Source organism: Trichoplusia ni, chromosome 6, assembly GCF_003590095.1.
Source record: "Trichoplusia ni isolate ovarian cell line Hi5 chromosome 6, tn1, whole genome shotgun sequence".
In the NCBI taxonomy this organism is placed as follows: Eukaryota; Metazoa; Arthropoda; class Insecta; order Lepidoptera; family Noctuidae; genus Trichoplusia; species Trichoplusia ni.
In genome coordinates, this window is record NC_039483.1 from 16,459,555 (window position 1) to 16,474,902 (window position 15,348).

The following is a 15,348-nucleotide window of genomic DNA, read 5'->3' on the forward strand; positions in this document are numbered from 1 at the left end:
CTAAGTACTCGTATGAGGCATTAAAACAAACAAATTATAATAAAAATTACCCATTTATTTCTGATCCTCTTAAAATTACAAGTCTTCTGTGTTTGTTTAAGCAGTTTTCTTTTTTTCATATAAAATATACCCTGTATTCTCTGCAAAATATTTGACAAAGTACCTAATGACAAAACTGTATTCTAATGAATGTATTGAATTACTTTCTAGAACTTTGCATAATTATATCATGATTACATCATTGCAAATACATCATAATAAACGGTAATAAGTTAGAAGAGCTCATTTGCGAACCATCCCTACTGCGTGTTTCCGTATTTTCATGATTTTATTTTATTGGAATGACACATTTTTTTCATATTTACCTCTTCCTAAAATCGTTATTATTACTAGCCTGGAATGTCCCACTGCTGGGCAAAGGCCTCCCCACTCTTCTTCCACTTGTCTCTGTCATGAGCCGCGAGTGACCAGTTCGGTAAGAACGAATCCAGGTCATCCCGCCATCTCCGTTTGGGTCTGCCTCGCTGACGTCGGTTTTTTGTCAGGTAAAATCGTATTTAGAATATTTTGTAGAGAACAAAGGATAATTAAATTCGTTTAAATTTGTACCTTTCATTAAATTGATGTGATCAAAACTGTTTTCGAAATACGTTATCCTAAATTTAATATAACAACTTAGAATTAAAATAATATCGTATATCCAAAATAAAGTATTAGCTATTTTACAATGACGAAAATTCTGCATATAATAATAATATTTGTAATCATGGCGACCGAAATCATAAGTAATCAAAATCAGTCATTAAAGGAATAGTTAAATCAATAAAAATAACAACAAAATTAAAGGAACGGATTTAAATACAAAATAAAAATAAAAGAAAGTAACTTATATTAAAATAGAGTAAGATACAAATACTGTTTGATCTAAGGGTACATTTACATGCTTTGCGACCGATCGTGAAGTCATATTTGCGGCTGATGTGAAAAAGTATAAAAAATTTGTGTTGGGTGCAGGGCGTGATGGGGCGACGGCTCATAATGCCAAATATGGCGTCAGATTCCGGACTTGCCTTCCTCCTGTTGTGCATATTCTAAATTGTATTTGGTTGAGGACCATATTTACACTCAAAATGTATCTACAGATATATTTCTAATATTTAAATACTTAGACACCACAATTTTATTTTCCTGGAGTGTAAATGACCATTTCACCGTCACTAAACTGCCATCGTTTTTAAAGTGGGCAGCGTCAGAAATCTTTTGCATTAGCCATAAACAGTGTAGCGCATGATACATACATAAGTACCTTTTTAAGATATAATACTTTGATAACTTATTTTCTCTCTCTTTTTTCAATCATCTATGGGGTGCGTTTTGATCGGCCGTAATGCATGGAATTATACCAAGGGCAACTTGCATACTTATGCAAAATCGAAGTAAATCAAAGCGATTGAATAAAATTTAATATCGCAAAAGAAAATAATATAAAAGAGTCTAGGTATTACAACATTGCATTGACGCAGACTCGATTAAAAATGTATGGAAATGACATTCTCATTTTGACACTGACGTACTTTTAATTTCGCAGTTCATTACATCTGAAGGATTTAACATTCGAATTCGCAATTGTCTTATAAACTTTTATTTCAAATCTTTGATCTTCTTCAACCATTTAGGCTATGCAGTATGAGTTGCCCGTCATTGAAAAACTACAATATTTCTTAAGAAGATCAAATTAAAATAAGAAGCGTAATAACAAAAGGTCCAATGAGTACGGATATATTAATATAACATACCTTAACCGAACATCCAACTATTTGTACAAATATACAAACAACTAATCTAATAGAAGTAAAGTCTATTCAGAATGTCGTTGTACTTTGTCATATGTGTTTGGGATTTTGCCCATTTTTCAAACTATCACACTTTGGTTTGGTATAAAAATGTTAATTGTAAGAGCTTAGATTAAGACTTCGAACATCTTTGTAATCCTCTCTTATCCTCTGTCAAGCATTTCTATAGTTCTTCACTCAAATTGATGAAATTTTAAGCTACGATTCTATGCCAAAGTTCCACGATGGAAAATTTCTTAATAATAAATCAAAGTTCACAATAAAAAAAATATAGTTCTTTGTCAACATTCAAACAGCAAAATCCTGAACACATAAAATATATCACACAGCAAAAAGCCAGTCCACAACTCGTTTAAATCTTAAAAACTAGAACTATCACAATTGAAGTCTTTTACTAGCACTCTTTGTCTTTATCATCTACAGTAACTTGGTTCTTTTGGGGGTTTCTGCTCTTGACGTAGCTGAGGTAGTAGAAGTTACCAAACATGTAGATGAAGAGACCAGCGTTGAGGGACAGTAAGAAGTTAATGCCCTTAGGGTAGTTGCAGTCACCGAACATTACACTAAAGTTGTGGTAGAAAATGATGCAGAATTGTATCTGGAAATAAAAGAAGAAGGTAAGTTTCATAAACCGGTTAACGTTTGCATAATTATGGACATGAACATGAGAAAACATATACTACGAAAGATATTGAATACATTTATCCAAACACATTGGGTTGAGTTTCGTAACCATGCATGTCACAGCCACAAAGACACCAGAACATTCATGGATGAGCCAAAGGCTTGTCTTGCAGGGGATAAAGACCGTGACACGTTGGTTTGGCGTGCTGACCTATACCACTAGGATATCAAGGCAGCGATACAAATATTTGCCTTGTTATTTACCATTTCTAAAGAGTAAAGAATTTACAAATGTAGTAAATTAGTAATTTACATAAAATTAAACTTTAGCGGATGTAAGACTTGCAAATTAATATACTTGGTACGGTATTTTAATTAAATTGCATAAATAAATTTTGTGGTTTTTAATTTCTTTAATTATTTAGCATTTTGTTAATTTCAGAATCTAATATATTAGTTGGCTAAGTTAATGTACCTGACCTACCTCCTAGTACTTTGAGTTATTATTTTTTTCTACCACGTATCTAGTTTTGAACCAAATAAAAATTAAATCGTTTATATTTATCGTTATCAGAAATCTAAAATGAAATCAATGATTTCAGCGTATGAAAGGTGCAAAGTCAGTTGTCCCTATTGAAAGAGCGTCTTTCTTTACGATTTCATAACAGAAACAATAAAACTCCTTTCAAAATACATACCAACTGCAGAGTAGTGACGTGCCTCTTCCACCAAAGGTATTTCTGGTACTGAGGACCGAGACCAGAGATCAGGTAGTAAGTGTACATGATGATGTGGATGAACGAGTTGATGACTCCGAGGAGTGTTCCATGGCCACCTGAAATATCAGAAGAAGAAGGTTAGGAGGTTATGAAGTAGTTTTTGTAAGAGTTTTGGAATGAAAAATAGAATATTAACTGTATCTAGTAAAAAATTATGCATATCCTTTTCTTTATTTCTTTTTGATTGCTAGGCATCGAATATAGTTTTTTTCGGGTTTTAGTTTTTATTTCATTTAACTATCACAATTTTTCGGAAACTTTATAGTTCTGTTGGATGTGTTATTACAAGAATAATGTATCCCTTGATTTTGATTTCATAACATACCTGGCAAGAATTTGACACCGATCCATGCACAGATGGGCATCATGAAGTGGTGGTACAGGTGCAAGAACGTGATCTGTCTGTTCTTCTTTCTTAAAACAAAGAAGACTGTGTCCAGAAGCTCAATGATCTTTGCTGTGAAGTACCACCAGACTGCCGCTGCCATCTGGAAAAAATAATAATCGATTAAGAAGTAGCTAAGTATACGTATAATCCTGGCCCCCCTCGTATATAATATATACCACAAATATTTAAGAAATAAATTTAATAATTGTTTTTTTTGTAGGTCATAATTTCACAAAACAATGCTCAAATGCTTAATGCTTAGCTGAACTTATATCGTATAAATGTGAATTATAAATATAATTGAATAAATAAACTTATATGAAGCACTTACTCTGGTAGCCTTAGGGCTGTTGGAATAGTCAACTGGTTGGCATGAAAAGTTGTAGTCATTCCACCATCCGGAAGCTAAACCCTGAAAATGAAAATTATTTCCTCATGATTTTACATATAACATATATTCATAATAACCCATAAAAGGGAATAATCTCTACCAACGACACATAAATTTTAATGACCATAAGTTCTTTTCCTTCAACCTTCAAATCTTTCTAATACCGATAGTATTGGAAATTTTCTAGATCTGGTGTAGGAATTCCGATTGCCATTCAGAAATTACTGAACAAGCATAACTGTCGAGTCTTGGTTTAGTTTGATAATACAAATTCAAGACCGAATCAAAAACCGAATCAAAATAAAAACAGAACCAAACTTTGAGAGTTAGGGAATATATCTGGCTTGTTATACTTACCTCATAAACCAGAAAGACACTCATCAGGATCTGTGAGACATTATAGAGAGCAATGGTGTTCTTCAAGTCGTATGGTTTCCTATCTCTCATGTATCGAGGTCCGACTGAGGTGCAGAAGTAGAGGTAAGTAGCCAAGAGTGTAAGTAGTGGCCCTGGTCCAGACATTAGCCACCAGTTCTCCGTCCGAGGATCTGGAAAAATAGAATGCATCTCTATTAATATTGACAGATATATTTATTCAAGTGGACTTGGTCTTGTTAAGTTTGTCGCATAGAATCGAAGTCATGAGCTAAAATTACCAACAAATAGTCCATAAAACAAAACCAATTTCAGCGAGTCAAGTCAAGCGAATCAGGCAGAGATAGCGAGATGACCTTCGATATTACCGAATTGGTCTCTTACGGCTTTTGAGAGAGACAAAAAAAGAGGAGAGGACTTGTGCAGTGGAGCAATGGCTCGTAATAATTATGTATAACAATTATGTAACCTGTTTAATTTGATCCAGGACACAAGCTTGATACTAAATGATGAGCCTTTTCCTTAGGTATACATTACGATATTTAAATAAACTAAACATTTTGCAATTTTTCACCACCTAATAAACGATTGGCACAAGCAAAGGTTTTCCTCCGCAAATGATTGCTATTGTAATTCTGAGCGGCTCTAAGTGGTTATTTTAAAATTAGAATTAGAATATTCTTATTATTTTAATTATTATTTAGGTAGTTGTATCATGGAAAGGTTGACGTTATCCTCTGCATCAAAAAATATTCACAGGACTTTATGTTATTATTATAGAGCTAAACAAGCCTTGTAAACAAACAAGATTATACAGGAAAATAAATAATAACTGTCGTTTATTTTATTATCTTGTAATTATTCCGTTTCCGTAATATTACGTAACGTCATAAGAAAGAGGATAATATTTCAATAATGATCTTAGTCAATAATAAACAAACGGGCAGAAAATCTGGTTTCTGAATACCCCATAATTCTCCTTCCATTCCGAATTATCAGAAATATTTCGGAAGCTAGTCATAGCTTAAAGAATAAATTATTCAAAAGGTGTGATTACCATTTAATCGATTGTTTTTTGAATGTAGACAGGGAAGGGCCTTAGGCACATTACATTGTATAACTATTTCATTGCGTCTGGATTACGTCAAAATAGGCGGAAACAACACTAAGTTGATTACAATAATAATCATATTTGTTTGCGGGGCTGTGCGTATGCGCAGGTTATGGTACACGCATTTTATTATAAGACAGAGCGGTAAAATGTAAATGATCATACATTTTTTACGGGTTTTAAAGAATCGAATTCGTAATACAAAAAAGTTTATTCAAAATATTAAAAATTTGCATTTTCATTATTTTAAATAAATTTATTTTGGGATAAATGAATCTCAACTGAAATGAACGTTCATTTTTCTTTTTAATTATTTCTTGTCCTGGGATTATTAATATAACTTAGTTTTTTAAGGATATAAAGTATTTAATAATCACTATCATAGTAACGCATTTTTTTAAATAATATATTATTTTTAATATGCCTAATGTTCTTTAGTAAACTAATGTTAAGCTCGAGATTTGATATAAAAATTAAAAATATGATCAAATAAGGATCATCTCAACCAATTCAATATTCCATTGGATTATCTGATTTAATCAGATCTGACAGCGGATTCCTCTTCAAAATATTCAACAGACTTATTACTACAGGACGGTAACTATATAAAACCATATCCTTTCTCAAGAATAAACACTTCTATAGTAGTCCTTAGTCAAATAGTGATCCAATCCTTAGCATCAAAAAACGATTGTACAATTTCCTGGTTTTTGTCAGACACTATAGACCATTATCACTGTCATAAATTCCATTCTAATAAGCTTCAAAGTGCGCAGAAGACGTCGTTCAGATTCGAAACAAAAACACATCTCCTAGACCCACCACTAAGAATGTACTTTCAAGTCCTCACACGTTTGTTCAATAAACATAGTGACATCGTCGATGTAACGATTTAATCACCATATCGCGATGGGTTTAAACTGGTAAACATGGTCAGTGTACTGTAATAATAATATTGGGAATATGTGAGTGTTTATCTATCAGTTTGCTGATTTTTTATTGCTATAGAACGATGTTGCGTAATTTTGGAGTTTATTTGGCAGCATGCTAGTTTTCTGATATTGAAAAAGAAATATTTTATTTGAATAAGGAATCTCTAATTTGACTATCCATCCTCCTTCTTTTCTTAAACTTCATCTCGGTTTTTTATTCAAATTGATCGCTACAACCTATTTTGCTTGGAGAACATCAGTTTTGCAAACTGTCAATCTCGTCGAATTAGCGAAATTTTTCGACCGTCATGGCTGTTAATGAGACTAGACTGAGAGAAGTCAGTGACTTGCAGTCAAGAGCAATTTGCGTGCTTGCCAAAATAACAAGAGATCTCTTTAACATGCTAACACTTCCTCTTCTTTCCCTTCGACACCGAACATCTGACGATACCAAACAAAACATCTAACCTCTATAAACAGTGCCGCTAACATTGGGCATCTTCTGCATCACAAAGAATATGTCTTAACACGAAAACCACTACAGGAGTAATACAAACAATTTGTCAATAAGCAACAATAAAAAAGCTTTATCGTCAAAAAATGCATAAAAAAAATTGGATTTTGTAAGAATATGAGTTACAGACCATTTAATATAATCATTATTTCTTTGATCATGTATTCTTGGTACTCTAAGCAAGCGTTGAGTCACTTCGCGCAAAATTTACAACACAGCAATATTTAAGTATAGTTGCAATAAAACATCTACGGAAAAGGTGCGATCGATCCTTTTACTATGAACTGTTTGTGGGACCACTATCATTGAAAAAGAGGAATGCAACTATACAGCACACGTAACGGCGTCTTGCTCACACAACGACAACAGTCCTACTCTAGGGCATCATATCAGCAATCAGTTAATTGCAATGACATCTCCATTCAGACAATTTTAGTCATCAATTTATTAAAAGACCTTTTGCATCAAGATTGTTGGGCTCGGCCTAACCTTTGTGACGTTTATTATTATTAACAACTGTATAATTTTATTATGAAGCCATCTAAGCGTTAAGGTATGTGCCTTTCCGTATTCCACCTGGTGTGAGAGCAAGATGGAATACGACATGTCGTAGAGCGTTGTCTCGCTTCGACAAATGAAAAAGTTTTACTTTTAGAGGTGGTGTAAGGCTTTTACTTCCCCTTTGTCATGCAAAATAATTTCCTTCTACGTTTTGATTCGGATGAAAAATAATCAAAATTTCGAATTGATTTGAATCAGTTTTGTAAATATTGTTATAATCGTCATAGTATTACAGATATGGTAAAATGGAGTAAAGCAATATCTTTGATAGTTTTTGGCCTCCCTTATATGAATGATCAATATTACATATATTAAACGGACTTATCCCCCAATCAACAATTAGATACTTAAATTTTCTTTTTTAATTGCCCGTTTTTGATCAAATACTTGAGTATTTTTTTCATTCCCATGAACAAGAGTTTTAACAATACGACCGTATTTCACAAAAGCTCATTACACATCAAGATAAAACATGTGTTTTATTCTACCAAACGTCAATCATATCATCATAAGTATAATTATAATCACCACGGAAAGTCTTGCTATGCAAAAGAATTATAGTAATTATTGCAGCGTGTTACACATATTAGGCAAGTTGAACTACATGCAAGGACGGTGTAATTGTCTTTAAATATAATACTCTTTAGTAAACACCATAGAATTACAAAAGTGAAGTTCATTATTTAGTGTAACGGTACAATGGCGGGCCTATGGCTAATAGTGATATTTTCCGGACACCCTTTGCTTAGACAATAAAAGTAATATGTAAGACTTGTAAAAACGTACATAAAATAACGTAGAGAAACTTTAAACATTAAAAGCAGTTTGTATAGGTAAACTTTGGAGTCTAAACCGCTTGGACTAGATCACGACTATCAATCTCTTTCAAAGAAACAGTGAATTTATTTAGTTGGCAAAAAAATTAAACTTACCTCAACTGTTAAGAGGTACTTAGTTCGCCCGGACAGCTAGTATATTATAATTATATGATACAAGGATAGACTTGGACGAAAAATATAGCTTGCTAGGTCTAGATGCGAAAGGCAGAGGACAGCAGTGGATCGTGGTAGTGTCAGTTCATTGAGTAAAATATGAGCTGATGCGTCATTAACTCCTGTTCTATTTGAATCTAGAGTGGCAATCCCAATACATGTGAGAACACAGTTCATTAATATGAAATTAATTGTATAGAAGCCCAATACATGTCTTGTAGGTTGTTGATATTTCAATCTAAATTAGATATTAAATTGTTAAGGTAAACTATAGTTTGGATTAGAATTCAATCAAGTTCTTATTTCGACCTTATATTTCCTTATTTCCAAAATATAGGCAATAAAATTTCAAGATTGTTTTTTTACTTAAGATTTAAATATTTGCATTTAGCACAAATGATTGCTTGCATTAACCTCTAAACCGAGAAGGCTGTAGGAACAATAAATACATATAAAGCTAACCAAACAAAAGGATTGCCTCATTTATTTTAATAGCCATGAAAAATTTAATGCCAATATTTTCACACCTCAAAATTTATGAATGCAATTCGATTTAAAATTTTATTGTATTTTACACACCTGACAAATAATGAATGCATAGAAATAAGGATGTCTGTATTAATCCTTCAAAATTTACTTGTTGTGCTATAAAACTAATGGCTTTTACACCTACCATCGTCTATCAAATTAAGGCTCATTTAAGTAGGCGAGATATCGTGCTGATTGCTGTACATTGCGGAGTCGGGTAGCTATGATATAAAAAGTGATATAACATAACCGGCAATGTACCGTACCTTCGCGATATTTCTCATAAAGCATTAGAATTGTTGTATTCGTGATAAAGATAATTCCACATCTGCAATTGTTTTACTGAAAGTCCTTTGCGATAGCCCACGAGAGCCCCCACCTTATACATAAATTAATTTTGTAATTTATACACATATACATTTATAATTATGCATACATATAATCAAATCAGGGTCAATGTTAAGTTTAAATGAAAATACAAAAGAATAAATTCCGATCATTTACATAAAAAAATGTATTCATACGGAATTTCGGTGATCTTTTGTAATTAGCAATCATAAGAATTTTTATTTGTTGTAGGTAATTATTCTAACAGTATTTTTTATAATACAGTCTTGAGTAATTAATTTGACTCTTTAGAATTTATAATTGGAAAACCCCTAATTGCAATTAATAGTTTATTAAATTTGTCGTTGAATTCTTTATAATAGTTTTTTTTTCATCACTGTTTACCGTCCATTTTTAGTCACCAAGATAAAAGAAAAAATACGTTTCCAATACTTTTTAAATATATCTATTTTTTTTTGTTAACTTCGTTATTTATTAGTTACCTACAAGAATTAATAAACAGAATACTCGTGTAATTAGAAGTAACCGTGATAGATTTAGATTTAACAATATCCATAACAAATGCGATTACGAAAAAAACACGTTTAATTACAATTATCACTCTTTAAATACAATGAAGCAAGATTACTCGGAATTAGTGAGGATATTGTGCCCTTCCGTTTTGGGCATGGTGGTTGTGAACTTTCGGTTTTATTGTTATTGAATATAAACTTTGATTCTAAAATTTGATTGATCAAATCATTGGCGTATCATTATCTTTTATTTCAAAATGAGAACGAAATGAGACTATACTTCGTGCAGTGGTTCCTGTATGGTGGTTCCAATCAGGGATTCTATAAATGAACTAAAAACAATGCCTTGCCTGTCACCCGGGACTTTTATTTTAGGGGAGAAGATCGTACCTACTCGGGCGCTTCTCTGCGCTACCCTATCTTACGAAAGCATATTTAGAGCTCGTACTTTCATCGTCCCGCGTACTAAGCTACCTTCTTCAGGGACATGACAGCCGAAAGCACGATGACGTCAACGCCTCACAACACCGACACATACCTAAGGATATTACTTAACTCTTTAAGCTACTATTGAACGTTACTTACAAAACACTAAGATTAATTAATTTATGCAATGACACCGGAAATTAATCTTTGTCCTACTAACAACGCTAAAGACCGGTGGCATTTATATCGCTGTTCAAAAACAAGAATATTTGCCCTTGACCCAAAGACCATGAAAACAAAATATACAATTTCATCTGATCGCAATCATATAAATTAAAATGCAGATACGTGTTATGTAGTAGAATTGACCTTCAAATTATGTAAATAAAAAATGGAAAACTAGTTTCGTTGTTACGTTTTCTAAAAATAAATATTTACGTGTAATAATATATATCACGATATTTTTATAATAGAAAAGTTGTTTTTTTTACTTACCGCTGTTGCGTTCCATAAATTTTCTGTAGGAATCTACGATCGACATCGTGGAGTTGTGTGTGGTGTGACCTGAAAAAAAAAACGCACTTAAATTAAACTTTAACATAAAATAAATAATTATGGAAATAAAATTAAAAAAAACGTGTATTTTTTAAGTCATTGACTTCGTAAAAAATTTACATAAAAATTAAAGGACCATTTTTTTTCAGCCAATTTCAAAACAATTTAAATTCAAATATAATTAAAAGATACAAATTTAAAAATACAACGCACTTTCCCACTAAAAACGAAACACCACAAAAAAGTTTGGCTCAACTTGAAAACCGTCAACGCACTGGCAGTTTAAAAAAAGCAAACCGCAGGACGAAACGCACTACTCAGTCAAACTACGATTGAAAACTGGCATTCAAACAAAATTGAGCATTAAAAGTAAATTAGTTTATTGCGAAAACATATCGTTGACCTTGAGTTGACACTGGCCCACTTGTTTTCCGTCATAAGCCTATCTGCTATCAACAATTAGGGATGTTAATGGTCATTTTTTTCTTTCGTTCTTATATGAAAAGCTAGTTCAGTCTTTGCTCTTTGATCCCTTTGTTAAAGGACAAAACAGTTTCGAAAACTTTTAAATAATGCCTCGTTTTTGCAAAACGTTACTTTGTGTTGTCATAAGCTATTTTTTTAGCGTAGCGTAGATGAAATAAACGATCGTCGTAAGAATTTTAATAAAAATAATCGCTGATAATTTAATTCTCCTTGTTATGTTTTATTTTAGTTTATTCTTGCTGGTTTCCTTAATCGTAGTTTCAAACAATACATTTCAAATTTTGTCATATTTAGTACGACTAACGTTGAAAAACTTGCAAAAAAAGACAGAGACTCAAATAGCCTGTTATAATTTAAAAAAATATTATAATAACGAGTTGGTTGGAGGTCAATAACACTAGTTTTTAAAGATGTAAAAAAATATTATTTTAAAATGGACATTCATTGCAATTACTTATATTTCTGCAAATGCTTTGACTTCCATTGTATTTTTGAACGTTTTCAATGAAATAATTACTTATGGATCTCTTTCATTTTTTGATAGGATTTCTTTTTTGACATTATTTCCATACAATTTATTTTGAAATTATTGCAAATATTTTACAAATAAATCATGCATATTTGGAAACGCATTTATTGCATCGATTGTTCCGGAAACATTCCAATAATTACGTAATGTTTTATCTTTAACGATTGTAATTAGCTAACATTATAATAATTAAGAAATTCCTCAAGGCTTAATTTCATTATTAGACATTATTGTAGCAATCATTCAAAAAACATTTGTGTAGAAATTTGATTAGCGACATTTTATTATTTCTAATTTTATTTATGCAGGATAATTGATTAGAGTGATGATATTTCACTTAGTAACACGATAAACTTTATCATTTTAGGTTGAGGAAGTTACGTATACGGGTTTTTTTTTAAATTACATTACTTTTTATGTTAGTTACCTATAATAATATTGATTAATATAACAAAATAATATCATCATCATCATCGTCAGCCCACATTCGTCCACTGCTGGACATAGGCCTTCCCAAATGCACGTCATCAAGATAAAATAATATTTAAAGTAAAGTTCGGCAACGACCGGAGTCCTTAATCATCAGTTGACGCGGGTGGCTTTTCAAGTCGAATAGTTTTATGAAGTTGTGATGGCCTTGTTGTAATGCTAAAGGATATTTTCAGACCCATTCCAACGCACATTTTGATAACTATTATATTTTTATCAGCGACCTCGTTTTAAAGGATATATATTTATGGTTGTGGAAGCGTAACAGGGCAAGACCAGCCCTGCAATAGCATCTTTCTTCCGCACTCTCAGTAATTAGACTTGGAGACGTGGCAGTAGACCCTTAGTACACATGTCATAATTACGGATTTTTATTGGAACGAACAGCTTAAATTGCTTTTCGAAAACCGGTATCGGTATTTTCAAAAATATTCATCGATAGAACAAACCTTTATCAGGTGAGACAGGGTTACACGCATCCACGAGCTTCGCAACCGTTTAAGTACTTTTGTTTCAATATAAACCATTGTTCTAAACAAATACTAAATATTGCAAGTATGTAATAACATCACGATAACGTAATATTATATTATCACACTTTAAAAGGACAATAAAATGCGATTTAAAAAGCCATATAAAAACGATATTCATTTTTTATCTGAGCATATTTTTTTTCTGATAAGATTCCATTGTTCTCTTTTTATAGGTACGTACGAATGATATTGAAATTATACCTCATTAAATGCAGATTTACAAGTTCCGAAATTTATATTCTATTTTATTTTTCCATTGTTTCATAATGTACATCATTCATTTCATAATCGGCTACTTAAGAATATACATATATTATAAAAGGAGAAAATTGTCTCCAGCCGTAGTCGCAATTTCATTTCGATGAATGTCGCCCAAGTGGTAAATATGTGAAAGTAAGGTCTCCTGTTTTAGTTCTTTTTTTTTCAAAATATTTGAGTGCGTAAACCACAAAACAATAAACAGTTTTGTATTCAATTCTTTTGTTTTTATGCAGAAATGTAAGTCAGCTTAAGAAATATTGTTTGACATATATTTATTTCCTTTGATCAAATGTAAAATAAAATAATGTCGAAAAAAGTATCACATAAATTCATACCCATAAAAATGAAAAGTTTTGAAAAACCAATTACGCAAAATAATAATCAACGCGTCCAGATCATAACATTAAAATGTTGTAATCACATTATGAAACAATAAATTCTCCGAAACGTCTGGCAAGTGTGGCAAATTAATGATTTTGGAGATTACCACTTAATATTAGGTAATTAAGAAGTAATTGTTACTGTTAGTAGTTTCATTATGAAATGAGGAAATAATACATTTTTTGAAAATTTTTGGATGGTATATAATGTACTGAAAGAATTGATCTCTGCTCAGATAGATGAGAGACAAAGTTACAGCGCCAAACCTAAACGTGTCTCGGGTTCAATCCCTGTTTGTGTCACACGAATGCTTATTCTGATTTCTAGGTGTCTTTGTGTATGTGACTTGAATGTTAGTGGAGCCCCCAGCAACACAATTATATTCCTTAATGTAAAAGTCGTTCTTTTTTGGAAATTCTAGCTGATGTTCTTATGCTTTAGAATACCTGGTAAATGCTGATGAATGAAACTTAACCTGTATTTATAAGAAACTTAGAGAGTTGCTCAAATGTGAATCTAAAAAGGCTCTACACTACAAAAAAGCTAATATAAAAAAGCTAAGATAAGCGATGTTTCGCAAAAAAAAGAAGATATTTGTGTTTTATTAGTTTCCATTACTTCCAGTATGCTTTTAACAGACATGCAAATTTTATACAAACAGTAAAATTGATATAGCAAATTAAATTTCGACCACAAGGAATTGTTTCAACACTACGTTAATTGTGAAGAAATAAAAACGGAACAACAATGCTTTTCCACTTAGTCTTTCTTCATTCCAACGCTGATTATTTCACTGGGATTTTACTCAAGGAAAATTATACCTTTATCTACTACAAATAAGGTTCTTTTTCATGTTCTTCGTCTAGGTGAGATACGACTGTTTATGATTTAGTAAGGTTCGTTGTCGTGAGAATATGGCTAAGGTTATTAGGTCTTGGTACAAGACTAGTTCTTTTACCAAGTAGTTTGTCAGTTTAGATTGTTTCCTTTTTACATAAAAACTGGTTTTCAATATTGTCTTGATAGTTGGCATGATTTTGACGTGGTTTGCTGAGAAGTTTCATGTGCAAGGCTTGTAGAGTCTTGAAATAATTGCTCTAAGAATATTTGAACAGTCAAATATTCTTGAACGCTGCCTTTAAATGACTTAAATATTAAGAGCGACTTAAAAGAAAGGGTTCAGCGTCAGTAAACCATTTAAATTTCTCCGAGCGGTAAAGCTGATTGAATCCTCCAATCTCCAATGCATTGAACTAAAAAGTCAAAGTCATTTATCACGAGTCGAATTAGATGCGACACCTTGGACTGAATTATATTTATTTTTCGTCGAGGTTCAGTCGGTCCTAATAAGTTTGGCGACACCATTATTTCCTTCACATTACTCTATTCGTACAATGTAATGGTGCTTTGCTTTACTTCTACTCTACTTCATTATTAAAACAAATGACGTTCCTGTACCCGGTCATCAGTAAATTATTTTAAGATGACAATTATTAACTTCATCAATAAAACATGTCAACAAACGGTCAGACAAACAGAATTTTTCCGATTATAAAATTGCAAAACGTCTCTATTCATTTCACCAAGTCAAGGCTTGAATGCATTTGAATATAAACATGTTTGTTTTTTATGTAAAACATGCTTTTGAGCGCGTCTTTGCTTCGTTTAGCGGTGACTCTTCTACTTGTGAAGCTTGTTGTAGTCCTGCAAACTAGTAGATTGCTATCGCTGATCTTATCAGTAGCTCGGTGAAACTGTTCTACTAAGCTATCTATCTTAG

At 32.1% G+C, this 15,348-nt stretch overlaps 1 protein-coding gene across 1 annotated transcript in view; it reads right to left on the reverse strand.

The window, feature by feature from the left end:
• Nucleotides 1-526: 526 nt before the first annotated feature.
• Nucleotides 527-15,348, reverse strand: part of LOC113495291 (elongation of very long chain fatty acids protein AAEL008004) — a 33,589-nt gene continuing 18,767 nt past the window's right edge. Inside the window, exons 2-7 of the mRNA XM_026873960.1 lie at nucleotides 10,830-10,898; nucleotides 4,393-4,583; nucleotides 3,976-4,056; nucleotides 3,582-3,744; nucleotides 3,176-3,312; nucleotides 527-2,451 (exon numbers count right to left, since the gene is read on the reverse strand). Coding sequence (XP_026729761.1) covers nucleotides 2,248-2,451; nucleotides 3,176-3,312; nucleotides 3,582-3,744; nucleotides 3,976-4,056; nucleotides 4,393-4,583; nucleotides 10,830-10,898 — 845 coding nt within the window. The 3' untranslated portion in view covers nucleotides 527-2,247. The remainder of the gene's footprint in view (nucleotides 2,452-3,175; nucleotides 3,313-3,581; nucleotides 3,745-3,975; nucleotides 4,057-4,392; nucleotides 4,584-10,829; nucleotides 10,899-15,348) is intronic.